Raw genomic sequence first — 22,648 nt, forward strand, 5'->3', positions numbered from 1 at the left:
CGAGGAGGCATTAAACTAATTCTACTGACTTTTTTTTTAATGTATGTTACTCTTGTCCTGAATCTACAGGATGTTACTACCACTAATAGCCACTTTTGCACCATTAAAAACAGCTTAAGTAACAACTTCCAGAGAAGTTCTTAGTTATAGGACTCTACCTGTTTCAATTCAGGGACTCTCCAGTTGCCTTGCTACCTACTTTCCATCTCCCAGAAATCCAGACACCTTGCTAAAACTGCCTCATAAGTTACTTGAGGTAACCTTCAGCTCAATAAGGTGTCTGCCCAGTGGGATTTACAGCATTACCCTTTCTAAAGACTGTACAAATATGTGGCAGCAGTGAGCTAGAAGACACCATGTGGGTCAAAACCATAATGCTAAAAATAAAACACTTAAATTCTCTTGAATACTACAGAAACAGCATTTAAGAATTTATTGAAAAAATAATTTATATGCTTCCATTTTATCTAGGATGAATTCTTTTTTTTTTTTTTTTTTTTTGCGGAATGCGGGCCTCTCACTGTTGTGGCCTCTCCCGTTGCGGGGCACAGGTTCCGGACGCGCAGGCTCAGCGGCCATGGCTCACGGGTCCAGCCGCTCTGTGGCATGTGGGATCTTCCCGGACCGGGGCATGAACCCGTGTCCCCTGCATCGGCAGGCGGACTCTCAACCACTGTGCCACCAGGGAAGCCCTAGGATGAATTCTTAATCTCAGTTATAGACCTCCCTCTTCCTATATTCTTAAATATCTATGCAGTAGTGTGCAGAACCTACTTCAGAATTTGTATTTGGGCAAATGCTCATGGTGAGCTGAGGCGACCATCTGTATAATTCATCAGAAAGATGAATGTACTTGAGGAGAAGCATAGTTTTACACGAATCACCTGTATAACTGCCTCAGATTTCCACATTATGTGCAATCCTACTTGGAATAAAATACTGAACTTTTTACCCATTAACAGATTTGCTAATAATATTAGTTATATTTTTGGTATTCAAAGTTTAGTTATCTGACCGCAGAGAGCTAGCCACTCATCATAACCTATTTAAATGCATATAAAGAAATTCTTTGATATTAGAGACACCTGGTTTTTACATAAAGCATAATGCCTAATTCAATTGTAGACACAGATGTCCACATTAATTACAATTTTATCATTCAGACAGCATTTATGCTAGCTTCATATGAACAATTTCCTTTACTTTTTCAATAAGTAATAAAGCTAGAGGCTAGAAATGGTAGAAACTGTAGATGAAAATCTGTATTTTTAGAATTAAATGTGAAAATGTGCGAAATTAAGGGATATTTACGTACATCTTTATGGCAACCTTTTACACTGCGTGACTAGCTCAAATATCTGTACAAAAATGGGGAGTGATAAATCCAATTGAAAATGTAATAATGCACGTATGTGCATGCATGTGTGCATACACACACACACAGGCAGACGCTGAATTTACAAAATGTATTGGGTAGCTGGTGGCCATAGTAGAATGAAGGACAGGAGGTTATGAAGAGGCATCCCAGACTCCAATTACAGTTATACATTAATTGTGCATTCATAAAAGCCTGACAAATAATTGTTTTTCCAGGAAGATATTATAAGTAACATTTTAACACATGTAGGAAGAAAACATCTTAAATTCTTAAAATCACAATTAGATAAATTAAACAGTACAATAAGCTGATGGCTATAAAGAACCCTCGTTATAAAGACTTGTCCATTCATGTTTGAAACAACACCATGTCCTTTATTCATTCTAACATATAGTTTCTGTTAAGTTTTTAACTGTTGTAATGCATGGAAAGTAAATATTTTGAAATATAATCTAATAGAAAGCCACATACACAGTTTAATCTGTTTATATTAAAAACATTTCTAAGGTGTGGCTAAAATTAGGTTTATTTTCAAATTACGTAAACTGGAAAGGTTATTTGAGTTGTTGTTTTCTAATAAGTAGATGATTAATTGCGTTTTCCTGAGCAATTCTGTCAGGACACGATGGTAATTTAGCTAATAACATGTTGTCTTGTGTTCTGAGAACACTGAAGAATCCAAATTTCATTTTCTGGGCAATGTACTGAGGTCATTTGGTACAAAAGAGAAAAGTGGGATAAAGTTTTAATGTTAACTGGGAAAAAATTCTGGGAATAAATACTTTTTTAATAGGAATATTAACACTTGCCTTTGTCACGTTAATTGCACATCTCACTTAAAAAATGGAAATGCTAAATATTTCTAGGGACATATCATTACATTTCAATAACTGGGATAATCAAAGTGAGTCCAATTTATCCTGAGGACAGTAAATCCGCAAAGGGGGAAAAGACAAACTATACATGAAAACACTTAGTCCCACTTTAAATTTTACAGTATCTATATATTTGTCTACGTATTTAAGGATGTAGTCAGCAAAAATATTCACATTAAACTATCAATACTTACAGAAATTATTTTTCTTCTACTCAGGAAGACCATTTGTACTAAGTTAACATGGGAAACTTAGAGGAAATCCTCCTTAGGAGACCTACTCAACTGATCATTTCTCTTTAGAATATAGTTCAGGAAAGTAATTAAAGAGGTCTCAGGTGTTTTCATCTGTAGGTCACTCCTTTCAATGCGAATTACAGTTCATGGGTAAAGTTGACATTTTTGGTGAAATAACATCAACTCAGTTTCTTCTAAACAAATGTCTACATCAAAAGACTGTAATTATTGCACAATTCGTGGCAGTGAAGTGACCAAGGATTAGATGGTCATTTATGCTCTTACCTTTAGGTGCAGTGCCTTCTCAAGAAAGCCTAATGTGGACAAGCTAGCAGAGGATGTGAAAGCAGGTGAGTCCATCTGCTTATGTTTTGTATTACTCTTTCCATCCGAAATCACCTTAATCAGCTATTTTACCATTGAAATAACATACAAAGGAAGGAATTAATAGTTACCAGTTGTGCAATAATATAAGTCATAATGGAAGTGTTTTGTGAGCAAACTTCACACTGCCACCCCCAACACACACATACACACACACACGCAAGTTTAATATGCCAAATGGAAGTGTATTAATAGTGGTTCACTTTTCCAGTATTTCTCAAGGTATGGTTCACTGACCCAATTAACAGTGGCAGTCAGAAAGTGGAAATTGTGATTACGTCCCCTAGGAAAACTATATACTATATGAAGAAGAAAACTGTAAGGGCTAAGAAAGTAAAAATGTTCAGTTTGTATCTTATTTCTACTGGAGGGTGCAGGGATTGGGAAGGAGACGTGGAGAAAAAGCCCAATCAAGACTTCATGGGATTAAGGACTGTGGAAAACTCTTTGCCAAGCGCACAGTTCTAAATGCTTGGCTGCACATTCTCAGGATGAAATGATAGAGAAAAGGTATGGACAGACATAGGGCTTCCTCATGTCCAAACTGAACTCATATATTTTCATTTGCTCTTTTAAACTACAAGAAGAGTGTTAACTGAATGATCCTATGAAATGCAACAGAGTTCAGATAGCTTAGAGAATCATAAATATAGAAATGGCACTTTATTTTATTCCTGGAGGGAAAGGGTTGTTTTGGGCACTTTCCATGGCTCAGGGAGCAGATTTGTTAATTTCCTGGCAATAGAGAAATCTTAACCTCAGATTCTTAGCCATGTAATTCCTGTTCATCAGCAACTGAGTCCAAACTGGAACACTGGGAAAGGAGAACGAACATTCACCCATCAAATGTGTGGGTTGTTACCAGATCAGTGGCACCTCACAGCCTCTGTTCCTGTGTGCAGCTTTGCTATAAGAAAGGTAGCTAGTTAAGGACATATGTACCTTAGAAAGACTCTGACATATATTTTCAACTGTAGTGAGTTAGGCAGAACGCAAAGCAGAGTAATAAGAGTTAATGTTTTCACCTATTTATTTTTATATTTCACATGTATATTTTATATGTTCAATGTAGGCAAGAATTGCTAATGTTACTGTGAGGTGAAATGTTAAAAGTAACTCAGGAACAGGTAGTATATATAAAGACCAACACAAATGCATGGAAAACATGGGTGAAAAGAGAAAAGGATAAGGTTTAAATGATTCAAAACCTAAACAAAATTAATATATAGATATACTATCCTCCATTCGGTGCATGAGAAAATTATTTGATATTGGAATTAAATATCTTTATTTTCTGGTTTTCTTGAATACAACTTCTTCAAATTTTAAATGATTTCAGGAATTTAAAAAACTAGCTATTTTTAATCTGGGTTCCAAGAGAAAGAGAAATACGCTGAATTGATTGCTATACCTTGGAAAACGTCAATTTTACTATTTTGACCAAATAGGCTAGAAATAATGGGACCCTATTGCCTTCATATTCCAATATTACTTCCAAAATAAGAGCAAGTAAAATCATGCTCAGGATTCTTTGACTATAAGAAACAATACCTTCTTAGAAGGCAAATGAAAGAAATTCAAGATCAGTAACAATAGAGAAAAGAGTCAACAAAAGGTTTCAAAATTCTAGCATTATAAGATTAAGCTTAATAATCACAAGACTCTCAGTGTTCACACAGCTGTCATAAAAAGTGAAAGTTAAAATTATTCTTGGTAAATTCGTGTGTCTGTACAAGGTGTCATCTTCAGGTTACCTTGGCTTGAGTTAAAGACCTTGTCGTTTGAATTTTTCATGAAAGCCTCTCTGTGGCTTGAAAGCTTGAAGTTGTTCTCCAGTGTGCAGTCCTAGCCTCTGGCACACTGTGTGATTAATGGCAACTAGTTTGATTAGTTTAAATCTGGAACATAAATTTTAATTCAGCTTCCTTTTCCCCTCTTAACAGTTCTGCCTGACATCCCTGTCATGCACAGGCAAAAATCTTTATTTTCAGAAGGAATAAATCCTTATGGATTTGAGAGAAGTAAGTCATCTGGGATGAGGAACTAGTAAATATATTGCCAAATTTTCACTTTAGATACCATACGCCTAAAGAAATATGGATGCCCCTTACCTGAGATTAAACAATGCTTTTCAAAGTCTCTGGAGTCTGGATATATAGTTGTTGATCAATGGTTATTTTTATCACAATTTTCAAAGAAAGGATCACCAACTTAGCTTTAGAATGTAAAATCAGTCTTCAGACTTTGCTATTATGACTTTGATGTTTGTATGCCTGACTCAACACAGAAAACCCAAAAGATCTGGAAAGGGCCATAGAGCAATGTGCTTTCATAAGGGAAGTGTTTTGTTTAAATTTTTCTAATGTTTTATGAACAGTTATATGAAGCAGATGTAGCCTACTGAAGTCAATGGCTAGATGAAATATAGTTATATCAATAATTTCGCTCTACTATAAGTCCTATATCCTGGGAACAGAGCAGGTGCTCTGCTGGCCGCAAGAAGGGACAGTCAGTTTTGCTGCTACTAAGATACCTGGGTAGAGAAGCAGCACTCCAGAGCCCCTGGTGTGTGATTAAAAACTCCCTCCCCCTTGTGCTGAAAGTCTCAATCATTTGAATCTATCTCCTTTGCAGTGTCTATGTGGAGATATTCACAAGTCTGAATAAAAATGAGGTACATTTCACGTTAGTATGTTATTAAAAATTTAGCTCTAGCATTCCTGGTGACAAGTGACATATTCAAGCAAATAGCTGTGTTACCACTTCTGGGCTTTATCATATTAAAGAGGAAATATGTTGCTAAAAATATGATGACCCCTGTCACTTTATTGCTATGGTCTAAGCAATCATGGCTAATTAATGATTTTCTGTATCATCTAAGACAAATCAAGAATTCCATCTAGAGCAGTTATTGCAGAAATATACTGTGTTAGGCCCCAGTTAAGCTTTTGTTGATTTGAAGTAACACTTTCCCTACATAAAAAGTACAAAAATACTCACTGAAGGTTACTGAGAAGTTGTTTGATTTGACATAAAGATGAAGACACACTTCTTTTCTGAGACAGTATACTTTGTGATTCACAGGATAACTTGCATCACACGCAATTTAATGAAAGCTCTCAAATAAGCGATTTTATTCCTATCCATGATTGCAGACATTTACAAAACCATAACATCTGAGTTCACCTTAAAAAATAACTTATATAAAGCAGTGATATACACAGCACAAAATAGATCAGGGAGGGGCAGGAGCAACTTTTAATAATTAAAATGTAAACGTGAAAAAAAGGATGGAATAAAAGTCCCTACTTATTTCTACTTAAGATGTCATGTGATAGTATTTTACAATGTCCTGTGGGTCAATGTATGTATGTGCATGTGTCCATATAACATACACACATACAATACATTCTCTTTCCCACACATATACATACACAGATAATCATTTGCAGTTCCGTTGAGGGCAATTCTAATATGCCGCTCTGTACAGTTGTTCGAATCACGTTTGGACCCGCTTTCTTCACAAAATAGGGGAGAGAGCAGGAAATAAAAAGGTTGGTTTGGTGTGACTGAGATTCCTTTGTTTAACTGTACACTGTGATGAATAATTTTCTTCCGTAGTAGTTCTGTGAAGGGCTGACTCACTGTGGTTTCCATGAGGAGACTTGGTAATGGATCACACACTCATTGTCATGCTAGGGGAGTACTAGAAGGAGAGAAGAATCCATATTTTAACAACAATTCTTCTACAGGCCACTAACATTTTCCTTGGTAAACAATAGTAACTGTGAATTTTAATGTCTTTTATGCACAAGCTTTAAATACAGCATAAAAATAAGAAAGCATAAAAAGAGTAAAATTATACAGAATTGACTGTCCTGAACTGTTAAATATTTCCTGTGGAAAGCAAGCAGTCTCATTCTCTCTCTGAGCTTAGGGGTTTGATAATATCTAGTCCCTCAGCTTTCTCCTAGCCAGATTCATGTTTCATAGGCCCTTGGAACAATTTGGGTAAATCTAGTCCAAGGTTGATTCATAATAATCAAATACGTGTGAGGGATAGGATAGTCTTTGTTAGCTGTGTAAACTTGGGAGGTTACTAACCTCTCTGTGCTTGTTTCCTCACCTGTAAAATCAGCTTAATGATAGTATCGATCTTAAACGGGTTTTGGGAGGACTGACTATAAAACCCTTAAAACTATGTATTTATTGAATACACGGAAAGTGCTCAGTAAATGCTGGAGTAATAGTATAACTCCCAGCTGGCCATAAGAAATCCTTATTAAAGCATTTAGAAAATACTTAAGAGTCTGATTTATACTTTAGCATATAAACTTCTTCCTTGAAGCTGTGACTCCTAGCTCAATCCACAAGCATTTCTGGGTGGGAGTAGGGGCATTCTTGTTACATGTTACTTGTCAGTTTGAGGCTGACCATTGGTAAAAGGCGAGACTTTCAGAAATTTGGAAAAGTGGTCTTAACAAATGACAAACAGCAATTATTTTGATAATGATGCCAATCTACCCTCATATTTTTGAGGAATAGACTGTGACAGAAAAGTTCTAGAGCAGCTCTGCCCAACAGAACTTACTTCAACGATGGACACGTTCCACAACCTGTGGTGTCCAGTATGAAAGCCACTAGCCACATGTGGCAACTTGAGCCCACGAAGTGTGGCCAGTGCCACCGAGGAACTAAAATTTTTTTTTTTTTTGGTACGCTGGCCTCTCACTGTTGTGGCCTCTCCCGTTGCGGAGCACAGGCTCCAGACGCGCAGGCTCAGCGGCCGTGGCTCACGGGCCCAGCCGCTCCGCGGCATGTGGGATCTTCCTGGACCGGGGCACGAATCCGTGTCCCCTGCATCGGCAGGCGGACTCTCAACCACTGCGCCACCAGGGAAGCCCAGGAATTAAAATTTTAATGTTATTTAACTTTAACTTATTTAAATATCTCCACGTAGCTGGTGGCCACCATCTTGGACAGCACATTATAGATCCCCTGTGACGGGAAAGAAGAGCGTCTATTTCCAAGTGGTAACGGTTTCCATATTTAATATGACCTCGTGAATATTTTAAATACTTTATGAGAACCTGTGAGGACCAGGGCAAAAGGGAATTCCTTTTAATGCGCTAATAATGATTGCGCCTCATGGAAAGAGGCAGATAAAGTGAGAGGGTTTGGTCCCAGGCTGCAGGGGCTTAACCAGGAACAGTGATGGTCCTGGGAAGGGGAGCATGAACCTTCTAAAAAAGGAACAGACAGAACAGAAAGAAGTGAATTCCAAATGAGCGGAGGTCGTGCAGGAACCAGAAACAAAGTATAAGGTGTGTACTAGATAGGGATGGATTTGTTAATATGGTGAAAGCAGGATTTCCCAGGGAAGAGCGCAGGGTGACAGTGGCTCAGCTGGCAGAAGTCTGGACTGGAGGTCATTAGAGTTTGATCTAGTGCTCAAACCAAAAAGCCCACATTGATCCTGAGTAAAAGCAGATGACTAAGCCTGAAAACGGGTCACTGGACCTTAGGGGGAGGATTGTTAATCCTTTAAACACAGGTCAAATCAAGGAAAAATCTACTTGTTAATCCCTTAATAGACTCAAATTTCCTCAGTATAGGAAAGCTAATTTACATATGTTACTGACCTTCCACATTGGATTACAGTGAGTAGGGTGATATAAAGGGGAGACCGCCAGAGAAGCGAAAGGGGATTCAGTTTGATAGAAAAACTCCCTCTTTATGCTTGATAGTGGCAATGAAAAAGCAAAGCTAAACAAAACCCAAAACCCCCAAACAATCATTGAGAAGGATCAGTGAAGTGGAGCCCACCCCGTCCCTGAGCTGGGAGGGGATCTACCCCCATCTCATCAGGAGATACCATGCAAATCTCCACTACAAATAATGACAGCACACTGCCATGACCTATCCACAACCTTTGACAAAATAATCATATTTTGGCATTTGACTTTCAGGGGCAAGACTAAACAAGGAGATAAATGGATACTAAGGTTTTATTAAAAGTAGAAAACATACGAATATGGCAAAATGGGCATAGGAAATTTAATCTATGCTTTCTATGGCTACTGCTTATTTATAGTAAGGATCGGTGGTGAGCCAATCAGTACTGCCCAGTAGAACCTTCTGTGATGATGGATATGTTCTATTCTGTGCTGTTCAGTACAGCGCCCACACATGGCTGCTGAGCTCTTAAAACGTAGCTAGTGTAACTTAGGAACTGAAAATTTAACTGTATTTAATTTTAAATAGCGCAGCTAGATCATCAATCATTATTTTTTCTATTTTTTTTTTTTTTTGGCGGTATGCGGGCCTCTCACTGTTGTGGCCTCTCCCGTTGTGGAGCACAGGCTCCGGACGCGCAGGCTCAGTGGCCATGGCTCACGGGCCCAGCCGCTCCGCGGCATGTGGGATCTTCCCGGACCAGGGCACGAACCCGCGTCCCCTGCATCGGCAGGCAGACTCTCAACCACTGCACCACCAGGGAAGCCCATCAATCATTATTTTAAAGACAAAGCTTTTAATGGGTATATTGTGCCAATCTAAAAACAGTGAAAGACTTTAAAGCTTTTTTAAAGTCTCCTTTTTTAAAAAGGACTTCAAAGGATATGTTGGAAAAAAATTTTCTGGATAAGTCGTAATTAATTCTAGAGACCGTCTCATTTAATGCACATCCTGAATAATCAAATTTTAAAAATCCCTGAATCCTTTTTTCACAAGGATTATTCCAGTTCATTCAAATGCAATGTAACATTAGGGAATATAGTTAAGAATATATTATAGCCTTCATTCTAATTATACACCATTAAAAGTATGCGTATATAGAGACAAGTATATATGCACATTCTCTGCTACCAAGCATGGTTATTGGTTGCTCCCATTTCTTAACATTGGCAATTGTTAGGATTTTTAACCTGTGTTATTTCAAATATCTTAAGCAAATCTTACAGTAAAATGAGAATTTGTTACAGATTCATTGGGAAGTTAAGAGAGTTAGGCTTATTCAGGGAGGAAACTGAGTGGAAAATAGGGTACAACATGAAAGTCAGGGCCAGATTCAGTCAGAAAGGATGGAAGCACCATCTCCAAGCAATACAGCTCAAAAATTAGCAAGCATCTAATGAAATTTAAATTTTGAATAGTACAAGTAACTGTAAAATGATGCCCTAAGTGTATTTGGTACAGTAAAACAGATTGTATTTGTGTGTGACTGTCTTTATAAGCGATGGGCTGTTTGCACTGCTAAGGCTGTAAACTGCTCGTCTGCTGCTGCCTTTATTGAAACTCCTTCAACTAAGTAAGATTGAGGGAAATTGCAAACTTTCTAGGGAAACTCACAGAATGTGCCAGCAAAAAGGAATTTTGCTATTGATTACTATTCAAGCAGAAGTGGCTTACAGTTTTCTAGAAGTAGAAGAGCAAGTGTTAAATGGGGTATCGTATTTAGAGACATAAAATATTCATGGTGTATTGTCCTGAGACCACACTGCAATGTTTCTGTTGTACTGCTGCATCAATATGCCATGACATATTCTAGTGTTTGTGTCAGAATGCTGTGATATCAGGTTGCCCTGATATCACAGCATTCAAAACTATTCTGAGTCTGGTTCTCCTCGATCAAATGATAAAATGGCCTTACAGTGCTGTTGACTGCATCAGTGTTTGGTTATGCATGTAAAACATGAGCTAGAGAATTTATTATACCCAGTTCATGTACCATGGACTCCATCAGAAATATCCATTAAATCTTCGAACAATGTGCATACATTTCTGTTCACACACTTCAAGAACACTTCAGATCTTACATTTCTCTTCATACACTTCAAGAACACTTCAGATCTTACATTTCTATTTCTAAGCATCTATATAATATTTTTTCTTAATGAGAGATAATACTACAGGTACCTGAGCTGAACTAAAGTGAAATAAATCTAGTGTGTATGTGACTATGTAAAAAAAAAAATTGGGGCATATGTGATTTCTTTACAAGAGAAGAAAATGAAAAAAGGCAGTAAGGGTAATAGGAAATGATCTACCACCTTGTTTCTAATTTCTATTTGACACCATGATTTTAATAGCATGTTTGCTCAGTATGGTGCAAATATTCTGCTAAATTAATTCAAGAAATAAGACTAACTGCTTACTTTACTTGAGAGGCACGAAGCACTATTCCTTGAATTAAGCCTTTTTGTATTATGTTTTTAAAGCCAAACATTTTATAGAGTTTGAACACTAGGGGGCATCTTTGTTTCTTGAAATAAAGGCTTTTTTTGGATCCCCCCCCAAAAGAGTCTGAATGTTGAAACATTTTTTGATTCCTATTTTCTTGTGTAAAGTGTGTTGGCACTGCAAGGTTTCTGCCTTTGGATTGGACATTTCTGTTTCTATATTGATTACATTAAGTAGTATGTGTAAGGTGACTGGGATAGTGTCTGTACATGATAATCAGTCAATAGATATTTGCTGTCTGCCCAGGCCTCTTATGTGGTTAAACTTCAAGATAAAGACCGACAAACCCTCAAAAGGCAGACTGCTCAAAAATCTGTGCTTTTCAGACTTATGTGCATTAAAAACCACTAGAATTCAGTTTGCATGTTTAGTTACTGGAAATGTTTTCTTTTTAAAAATTATTTATTTTTAATTGGAGTATAATTGCTTTACAGTGTTGTGTTAGTTTCTGCTGTACAGTGAAGTGAATCAGCTATATGTATACATATATCCCCTCCCTCTTGGACCTCCTGGTTTTCCTTGATGATAGTAAAGCTAACTTAGCGGAGATACCTAGTCTATTTACTTCAAGGCCTTACTACATTTGTCAGCAATGAATCTCTTTTGTCTTCTTCCTCTCTGTTCTCTTTTCTTGATCTTTTAAAAAGGTGCAAACAAAAATGTGTGGATGTGATAGAGGAAGCCACAGATAACCAGGGTGTCACTCATAGCATGTAGACCCCTCACCTGGCAGACAGAACAGCGCAGCCAGTGTGGACCCGCTTCCAAGGCTGCACTACCCTCCAGGCGGTGGTGCAGGTTCTCAACCATCATCCAAGTATTTCTCTTTTGGGGACTTTGCTAGTGGGGACAGGAGAGAGGGAGGGGGGAGACAGGAGGGAGCTTCTGTTTTCTGCTAACTCTGCACAGCAGTCTGGCGTTTTACCTGCTTCTTGGCTTTAAGGGTAGCGAGGCTGGGTCAGGAGTCGGGGTGGGGGAAGCCCTACTCCAGTGGCTCTATATGCTACGCACATATTCCCAGAGGGATCTGCTATCCAGCATGTGCATAATCCACTTGGGGTTAAAGGATGAGGCTGGTGTTTATTCTGCACAAAGTAGTTTTTTAAGTCCTGTTCTATCTGATTCTCTGATCCCCGTGAAGAGCTTTCTGATGCCAACTCTGAAGCAGCTCCCCTCTCTGGCAAACAAGGCGGCAGTCGCCCACAACAAATCTGGGAAGGAAGGAGGAGAGTTCCTGTCGTCGCTGCCCCTAAAGCTAAAGTCACGTGGAACCTTTTTAAAGAAGTTTTCTTTTCCAATACAAAATTAATACTTTCCTTGGTGCTCTTAAAACACCTGGTTTATATCTATTGTAGCACTTATTAATCTGACATATGGTTTAATTAGTTGTGTAAACATGTTCTTCCCATCAGATTGCATTCTTTGAGGTTAGGGATGTATTATGTTTGTTTCAGAATATTTTGTCCTTAACCTAGTGCTTTGCATAGTGCAGGCTCAATACATGTTGAATTGAACTGAATTAATTATCATATACCTCACTGAATTATACCATTACTGGAAGAATTAGCATAAAATGAAATTAATGTCTCTAGTTAGATAAAGTGAACATTAATTAATTAAAATTAACTAATTTGTCCATAGTCTTGAAGCAAACTAGTGAAAGAAACGGGCTCTAAGAAATCCCATAATCCTAAGCATTATGAAAAACTATATAGTTCCTCACATTTTTCTATTTCCTCATCGACAGGCTAATCTTTTGATTTCTTTAAATATGAGTTTTTATGTATACCTTCTTGGTTCTCACTAATCATAAATATCCTGCAAATAAAACAGATAAACTAAAGATCATAATATTATTTCTAGTTTTAACAGAAATTAAAGTCTAAAAACAAGGGAAGTCTTGTCCCATGCCGAGGTGCTAGGTCAACACCAAGAAATAAAGGAAACCACAGAACACTCCATCTTGGGTTCCATTTTGGGAAGCAGCCATTCTGTGCAAAAGTAGGTATGTTATTAGCCACCGCTTCAAATTCTGATGGCATCAACTCTGGTAAAGGTCTGGGCAAAATGAAGGTAATTTTCTCTTCTGATTCTGTTTATAGTTTGGTAGATCCTCCATTACTTTAATGATGGCGGTACATGTATTGGAGGCACTGATTCTATGAACATGAAACTAGTTTGGGTTCTGAACTCCTTTATTCCAGTTCAGGAGTTCTTAGCAGAGAATGTGCATCAGCATCACTGACGAAGCTTTTTCACATGGGAGGATGCCTGGCCCCACTCCTGGAAATTCTGATTTGCTGGGTCCAGGGAGGGTTCTGGGAAATTGTATTTTTAAAAATCCTATACATGCTTCTTATGTGAAATATTAGTTAATAAATTATTGTATAATGCAATAAGTCCTTGAGAAAAGATACCATGTTGTCCTTTTGGTCTTTCCAGTGCCTAGCACATTGCTTTGGCCTGTAGACAGTGCTCAGTGACTGTTAAATGAAGGAATAAATTTTATCGCTTCTCCATTTGCTCCTATCTACTTCTGTGGAGACATGAAATGATATTGCCTTTGCTTAACACTATAGTCACACAGAAAACGACGTGGATATCCAGTTCAGGTTAAATGTAAATAACTCGTTAACATACAAGACAGGAAAGTCTAGTGCATAATGTAAAGACATCTTAGAGACAATTTTCAGAGCTTTCAGGACAGCACTGAGAATAAACCTGGTTTTGCAGTGATCAAAGACATTTTAGTAATGTGAAAAATTTATAAAAACGATCACATATGCAACCTGTTTCTAGTACGTTCTTTTATGGTGGATGTTTTCTAACGTAAAATTAGTATTAAAGTTTTTGTCTTTGTAACTATGTACATAGAATCGGAGTAGAAAGTTTATTTTTTAATACTTTCAAAGAAATTCCACTTAGTTTTCTAACTTTTAAAAGATCAACCTATTGAACTCTAGATAAACAGTCGTAATAATGGCTTTATGCATTTATTCTAAAGAAGAGCTTCAGAAATAAAATCTGGATATAGTAACGTAGTCAAGGGAATACTTACACTCTCACTCTGAAAAGGATTTAAGAAATTTCCCCCCATTTCGCCATCATCCCTAGGAGTGCCCGGCTGATTACTCAGGCTCATATTATTGGGAGAATTCTGTAAACAAGATTTAGAAAACAAAGCATTTTGAAGATTTTAATTTCCCTTTTACATGGTACTGTTTCAAACATGGAATCTATACCATCATCTCTAAGGACAAAGCAGACTTATAATTCCAATCTCAGACTTCTACCATGGATTCTGTTCATTCTTTGCACCTTGACAAGTACTAATCCTTTCCCAAATGAAAATTAAAAAACAGAAAACCCAAAATAATTCACTGTAACTCTTTGTCTTAGTCTCAGAATCATTTATTCCATTTCCCACTCTCAGTTCATAGAGTTCCTAGACTTCTGGAGAGTATAAGAAACATTCCCAGGAGGGGCATGATAAAGTGTGCATTCTACCCACTGATCAGGTGGGATGGAACAATAACTTCCCTGGGTGATTTTACTAATCAAACTCGAAAGGTCACTGTTTTGATAAATATTTCCCTTTAATTCTACATGTGGTTTACATAGTAACACGACTTTAACCATTATTTTTATATGAACCATAAGGAAAAAAGGAAAATGGTTAACGATAGTTAAGAACAAGAGAAATAAATACCTCAGGACTTGAGAATTCAGTATGTACTTGTACAGGAAAAGGAGGCTCAGAGGTGGAGTGATTTAGAACCCTTTCCTATCATTTGTTTGAGCAGATTTATTTGAAACTTTTAAGATAAAATGGCTGATATTAGCAATCTAATCAAACACAAAGTTAACAGTATACTGCTTTATATTCTATTTAAGTTCGCTAGTCTTGTTTTTGCTGTGCGACTTTAGCCACGTGAGGTCATCTGATACTCCACGTCGATAGGGAATACAGAATGGCAGCGGCGTATAAAGCATGCTCACACAGGATTGCAACTGTGACTAAGGGATTCTTGTAAAAATAAACTTCAAGGTTAAAAACTTTTACTTGTTATTTCAAACGTAAGCCAGGTTTTAGAGTTTTTTCCTGAGCTGTTGCCATTTTATATTTTGTTTTTGAATAAGTTTTTAGATTTTTTTACAAAAAATTGCTCTGAGGATTTTGACTTAACTAAACCAAGTTAGGCAATAAAAATGAAAATGTCATGAATGGGTTATCCCCAGAAGAATATGTGCTTTTTAAAAATATGGTTAAACTGTAAAGCAGAGACAGGTAGATGAGCTGGTAGAAATAGAGCTTGTATCTTGTCCTGCTGTGCACCCCACAGGGAGGATCTGAGAACAGGGATCCTCTGAAGTCCGTAGGAGCTCCATTTGCCAGTGAACCCCAAGGGCTGGGGAACCACAGCTTAATGGAATAAAGAGGATTCTATTTTTTTTTTTTTGGAAAATTTTTTTTTCTCTGGAAATGTTAGTTTCCCAAGTAACTGGACTTTGAAATGAACATGGATAACCTGATTTCCTGAAAAAAAAAATTAAGTAAAATTGAAATGCAATTAACTAAGCTGTAGGTAACTAAGCTACAACTCATGAATAAAGTTATTAATCAACTGTGTCTTGAAAGCAGGAATGATAATGCTTACTTAGCTCAAAAAAGGGCAAATTTATAAAAACACTATAAGATTTACCCAAAATCTATAAGTCTTTGGTGAAGGCAGATTTGTCATTTCATACATAATGGAGAAACTGGCAATCTTGGAATAAAAAATAATCTAACATACCTATACAGGGGTATTTGAGCATGTATTTACAAGCTGCATACTTTTACATATTCAAGCAGATATATGAAACGAGCCCTGTCCATCCTTGCATAATATTCACACTCCTAGCCTTAAGTACGTGAGGTGCCCTGAGAGGAGCAGCATATCTCTGACTAAACTGGGGTGCTCCCAGACTCTGCTGCACTTTTGCCGTGTATCATTGCTTTTTTAATTTTTTAAAAAAAGTTTTATTGGAGTATAGTTGATTTACAATGTTGTGTTAGTTTCAGGTGTATCAGTTATACATGTACATATATCTACTCTTTTTTAGATTCTTTTCCCATATGGGCCATTATAGAGTATTGAGTAGAGTTCCCTGTGTGATACAGTAGGTCCTTATTAGTTGTCTCTTTTATATATAGTAGTGTGTATATGTCAATCCCAATCTCCCAATGTATCCCTTGCTCCTTACCACAGGTAACTATAAGTTTGTTTTCCACATCTGTAACTCTATTTTTGTTTTGTAGATAAGTTCATTTGTATCCTTTTTTTAAACTCCACATTGAAGTGATATCATTTCTTGATTTGCAATTCTGAAAGTTTGGCTACCTTCAAATTGATTCCTGACTCAAAGTGTCGATTTAAAAATATCTGAAGTTGGGCTTCCCTGGTGGCGCAGTGGTTGAGAGTCCGCCTGCCGAGGCAGGGGACACGGGTTCATGCCCCGGTCCGGGAAGATCCCACGTGCCGCGGAGCAGCTGGGCCTGTGAGCCATGGCTGCTGAGCCTGCGCGTCCGGAGCCTGTGCTCCGCAATGCGAGAGGCCACAACAGTGAGAGGCCCGCATACCGCAAAAAAAAAAAAAAAAAAAAAAATCTGAAGTTTAAAAGTAACATTACAGTAATATTTAAATACATATAAAACACTTCATGGTGTTTCTGTTTTCCATGCTATCTTTTCATAGCATGGTGGCTCAGCATTAAATGTTTTTAGGGGGCAGTGGTGGTGGTGTATATGAGAACACTGAGAGGCGGATTAAAAGGACACATTCAACACACAAAACTGAGCTAGTATCAGATCTCTGAAACCTCTTCCTATCTAGCTCACTGGGTATATTTGAAAATCATGAAATGATAGAACACCTTTAAAAAATCTGAGGTAATCTCTGCAAAATGTTGTGAAATCTCTGCAAAAGTTGCTCAATGAGGAGTCTTAAGGAAATTGTGCTGTCCATGGTCCCTGGGTGACATGATGAAGATATAGCTAAAGATATACTCAGTATTGGTATCTGAGGAACAGCTAAGACAATGGTTCCAAGCACCAACCCAGAGCAGGTTATGACGGTGGGTGGCAATGAACTGTGTGTATGCTGCATATAACTGTAGCTATGTTTGTGTGCAGTGTCTCCAGTAGATTTCATCAACAAGGCAAGAATATAATGCACAAAAAGGGCGTAGGTTGGTCAAACAACTTCTTAAAATGGAGTAAGAAATTTAAAAAATGTAATACTGATGCTTGACAAAATACAGGTTTAACTGGAGAATTAGGAAGATGCAGCTAGAGACCCAAGAGCAAGTTTGAACACAATTGCTAAGCAGAAGTGGTTAAGATCATCTTCTGATTCACAAACAAGAATGATTAGAAAAAGAATAGGATGAAAAGGAATGAGCCCAGGAAATAAGAGAAAAGGGAGAAGAGAGCTTCTTGAGATGGCCGGACATGTGGTGGAAGAGGTGGGGAAAACGAAGTTAGTGACAACTTGGACAGCTTGGAGTAAAAGGCTGAAAAATTCAGCTGTGAGTCGAAAGACATAGGGAAAAAATAATTGGGAGGGGCGTTTATAATACGTTTGATGCTGCTGAGATAAAGTGACAGACAAGTGGAGATGGGACAGACAATAGTGGTACCATCACCCAGACAGCCTGGTTAGAGCCTGGAGCCAAGGAATGAAGAGTGGGGGCAGGGCAGAAATGAGATGCTTAGGAGCCCATTTGAAGGTGGATGCAACCAGTCATTTCCAGTACATTGTTAAGTGGCAAGTTTATTACTTGGGCATAATTCTTTTTTATTTATTTATTTATTTTTCTTTATTTTTACTTATTTATTTTGGCTGCCATGCGCGGCATGCAGGAGGATCTTATTTCCCTGACTAGGGATCGAACCCATACCCCTTGCAGTAGAAGCGCAGAGTCTTAACCACTGGACCGCCGGGGAATTCCCTTGGGCATAATTCTTATGTCAGTTGAAGTGTACTTGAACTTTCCTTTGTAAACTTTTTCCCTATTGTATTTGTTTGGTCTCCTTAGTTATACTGAGCTTCTTGAGGGCAGAGACCATATCTTGTTTGTCTTTGGAATTGCATAGCCCAGAATAATGCCTTGGCACATTAATGTTTACTGAATGAAGGAATTCCTGCCGAAGTACAAACCATTTGAGGGCAAAGATTATGTTTGTATTTAAAGAAGTCTTTTGTATTTCCCCATAGTGCACAAGGCAATACTCAATACATAAAAGTACACAATGGGTGGTCAATTAATGCTTAAAGAATAAACAGTAATCACTAGGCAAGAGAATGTTAGCAGCAGCAGGCAGTGTGGTGGAAAAACTTGCTTCTCGGTATAGGAATGGGAAAATAAGCATAGAAGGAATAGCAATGGATCTGATATGAGGGCAGATTAGAAGATGGTATTATGGCCCTTAAATTTTTTTTAAGTGCTTTATAAATTACAAAGTACGTTCCCGTATAGAATTTCATTTACATCTATGTAGTGTACAAGGTTATGTCAGTGGAAACTTTACGAAGACGGCCTTAAGCAATCTGGATGTTCCCGCCTTTGTGTAATGAAGAATTATCTTTAGACATTAGAATATGTTTCTCAAATATAACTTCAGACATTTTACTGTGACCACAAAGCACAATTCAGCCAACATCAATTGTTAGATACCTAAGACAGCCAATACAATCACGTTCATCTGGTTTGCAAAGGTGCTTCCCAAAAAGAAGGCTCTAACGGTATTATACAATTAATCTTATTTTGAAAACAAGGTTTTTGAAGGCTTACCTAATACTATTTCTCACAGAGGTAAGATGGTGCCGTTTGTATATATCTATTTTTAGAAAAGAAAAAGATCTTCCTGATTGTTTCTAAACACAGACATCCAAAGTGCATGATGAAGTTCCTAGGCCAAGCAGCCAGGCGATGCAGATACAATGTCAGAATGCCAATTAAACGCTCTCTCTCTTTTTTTTTTAGCTTGAAGTCTTAATTTATAAGTTTCTGTAGCTCAACTTCATTTTATTTTTCTTGGCATCAGGAATTTTACTTTATTATACATGAATATAAATTCAAAGTAGAATTAAAAATGAAGTCATCCTTTAATGAATTTCTGTATTTATTGATATAAAGAAGACTTCTGAGAGAGTCATTCTAGTGGTAGTTAATAATTAGTTCTTATCAGCCATTCTAAATATACATTTGACCCACAGAGAAGTATTTTAAAATTCATCATCACCTAAAAAGTATTTAGGTATTCTTCAAAAAATATACGGCATCTTACCAAAGGATTAATTTTAGAAACTCAGACGACTGACAGAGGAAAAACAGAGACATGTGCTATTGGAAGGGTCACTTTCCTACTTCTATTAATATAATTTTCCTCTAATTACTTTCTTACTCTATTCTGTGGAACTATAATAATGATTGAGGACATCGGCATTGCCTGATAAGAGTTTGGAATACAAATGAGATGTATAAATGCAATGCCCTTACAACATATAATAACCACTTTTTCAAATTTACCTCTTCTCGTGTTGCTCTAGATTTCTTTACATTTTCAAAAGATTAAAGTATGTCAGTTTGCTTTACAAATGTGTAACATCATAATGTGATTAAACTGATTATTATTTGTTTGGATATCAATTAATCATGTATATCACATCCTGTAAATGAATCCTAGCATGCTTTGAAATATTCTTAAAAGACTAATTTTACCCTTTCCTACAGATTATATGCATTAATATTTTAAACTTCTACTTAATTATATTTGGCCTTCTACTTTCAAACTCTTTAAGAACAAAAGTCATAATGTTATTCTCAAACTTAATAAGAGTTCTGTGTAGAATAAAACACAGATAAAAAACAACACAATACATAATACTCACCTTGGAAATACTGTCCATATCTCCTGAGCCTAAAACAAAATATGGAAAGAAAGCCTTTATTAGGTAATGATTCTATCTGTAAATTAAATACTCCTTTAAAATAAACTAATGTAGTAATGCAGTACACTGTATGTATTTTGCAGTGTATATCTCCTGGACTTTTGAATCTCAAAAAATTACTTTTCTCTTATACTGTGTGGTAAGTAAGTATCATCTGATGACAAATGCAAGTAAGAGTTGTACCTTTCCTTCCCAATCATCTACTTTTTTTGGTAATGCCAGAATAAAAAACTATTGCTATCATAAATTCCTGAAGGTGAAACAGTAGACATATATATCCTACTCAATTCAAAATTTTAAAATGTGTACACTAATACACGTGTATATATATTTATAGATATGTAAATAGAGAGCGAGAGAGAGAGAGATCTCTATTTTCTGAAATGATGCTTCTGTACATCTGATAAAGTACAAAACAGGCATTTGCAACAATACCTGACAAGATTCTGAACCATGTTTTACTATAATAACCAAAATCAAAGCATAATATTTTTAAGAAAATTTTGGCAGCAACAAATATTCATGGCAGTCCATCAAAAGTAAAAATGTCTTCAAAATGTAACACTGTGGGTTTATTTTAATTCTTAGGAGAAATGGACAATCAATACTAATTTCTTACTTAAGAAATGGAATCATAACTTAGGTAACAAAGAAAAATAATCAGATCCTCGCCACAATTTTAGCTTTATTTTTAACTATTTAAATAATTTTCCTGGCATAAAAATATTATAATATTTTAATAGTACAGCATTCAACAGACAGTCACAAATAAAGTAAAGGCTTATTAGCATTAGTTTATAAATAGGCATAATGTTAAATACTGAATGTATATATGCAATTATGTATCTATAAATATATGCAACAATATTCATTATAGATGACAAGTATATGTGAAACTATTTTGCAAATTCTGTTCTAGTGAGTAATATAACTAAGAATCTTCTCACTATGACCAAATGCCATCTTTTTGTGAATGATTTTACAAATTAAAAGATTGGAAAGTAAATTATTTTGCAATAAATTAGAAAGTAAAATTCTAGAATGGTGCTATCCCCAGTAGACCTTTGTGTGATGCTGGAAATGTTTCCTTGTGCTGTCTGTTACAATAGCCATTAGCTCATGTGACTATATGCACTTGATATGTGGCAGTGCAACTGAAGAAGTGAATTTTACATTTAATTTGATTTAGAATTAAGTAGTCACACATGACTAGTAACTACCATAACTGGACAGTGCAAATTAACATTTTGAAAACGAGGCAAAACAAGCATGGATCCTTAAAAGCACAAAAGTCTATTAAAAAAAAAGTCTATCAAAGTGTTGTAAATAATTTCTTGATTATTGAAGTTACATAGCTTTTCGAAGTATCAGAGGATGGCATTTCCTGACCTAGGGTGGGGTTGTGAAATCCGTGTATAACCTGAGTTACTCATGGCATAGTTTCTCCAACTTAAGTAAAAGATGGTTCTTTTTCAAAGAAAAAAATTATCACAAACCTCCAACCCCACTGTCAACTTTTAAAATAGTTTTTGATATATGATGATGATAAACATACAAACATAAAATAAATGTCTTTTTTTTCCCTTGTTTTGGTTTTGCCTTTGGCCTGCCTACATATACAGTATGCTGTGTGACCAGGTCAATTTTGTACCACTTGTCTCTGTTTCTCACTGTTGTGAAACTTTTTGTTCACCTTGCAGATATTTGGCTTCATTTGGTAAGAAGACATCATTTATGAAGTATGTTTACAACCATTATTTGCACTACTTGAAATCAGCTTTATCATGAACACAGACAATGTGGGCAGTGTTCTCTCTTAAGAGAATCATTCAGATTATCCAGAATATGATTACCAATTTTACTTTTTAAAAAGAGACAAACATTAAAATGCAAAAACAAAATCAAGACATTCTTGGAGAGGACTGAAGTTCCTCTGAGACTGTGTCTACAGACCTCTGGAGACAAAGGAACCCACTGTGAGGATACCATGGTCCTCTAGGTGCCCAAAGCAGCAGTGTCTCCTTTCATCATAAACACTCAGATTTTGATAAGTTAAAGTAAATACCTGTGAATATGAGCTAGGTTAGAACAATTCTCGCATATCTGATTTTCCAAATAATCTCTAGCCATCATAGCGAATATCCTATGGATTAAACTATCAGTTGTAGATAAAAGCTGAAGCACTTCAAAATGAGTTCCTATAAAAAGAACTTTGCAAATCATGATATTCACTATGTAGAATTAAGGTTTTGTTTTGAATTCATTTCTGAACATCAGATTTAATATCCTTACCTAAAGAGCCATTCATGTGATGTGACTCCATTCCTCCTAATCCACCCATGGGACCATCTGACCCAGGGCCCATTGGAAACTATTTAAAAAACGGAGAAAATGACTGTGATCACATTGAAAACAATTGTTCATCTCAATGTCACAATACCTATCTTTAACACTGTAAGACACTTCTATAACTTATTTTCATTTCCAAATTATGGAGATTATTTTCCTAGATTTTTTTCCAGCTTTCTAGATTCTCTA

At 36.6% G+C, this 22,648-nt stretch overlaps 1 protein-coding gene across 10 annotated transcripts in view; it reads right to left on the bottom strand.

The window, feature by feature from the left end:
• Positions 1 to 5,978: 5,978 nt before the first annotated feature.
• SSBP2 (single stranded DNA binding protein 2) overlaps positions 5,979 to 22,648 on the bottom strand; it is a 298,141-nt gene continuing 281,471 nt past the window's right edge. For 6 of the 10 annotated variants that reach the window (XM_073802267.1, XM_073802264.1, XM_073802263.1 and 3 more), the window contains 5 exons: positions 22,403 to 22,481; positions 20,051 to 20,079; positions 14,173 to 14,271; positions 11,841 to 11,954; positions 5,979 to 6,579 (listed from right to left, as the gene is read on the bottom strand). In XM_073802267.1, coding sequence (XP_073658368.1) covers positions 6,550 to 6,579; positions 11,841 to 11,954; positions 14,173 to 14,271; positions 20,051 to 20,079; positions 22,403 to 22,481 — 351 coding nt within the window. In that variant the 3' untranslated portion in view covers positions 5,979 to 6,549. Of the gene's footprint in view, positions 6,580 to 11,840; positions 11,955 to 14,172; positions 14,272 to 14,503; positions 18,997 to 20,050; positions 20,080 to 22,402; positions 22,482 to 22,648 lie in introns of those variants that run through there. The other 4 variants (XM_033852980.2, XM_033852979.2, XM_033852981.2 and 1 more) reach the window with 3 other exon arrangements.

The sequence above is a fragment of the Tursiops truncatus genome, chromosome 3 (assembly GCF_011762595.2).
Source record: "Tursiops truncatus isolate mTurTru1 chromosome 3, mTurTru1.mat.Y, whole genome shotgun sequence".
In the NCBI taxonomy this organism is placed as follows: Eukaryota; Metazoa; Chordata; class Mammalia; order Artiodactyla; family Delphinidae; genus Tursiops; species Tursiops truncatus.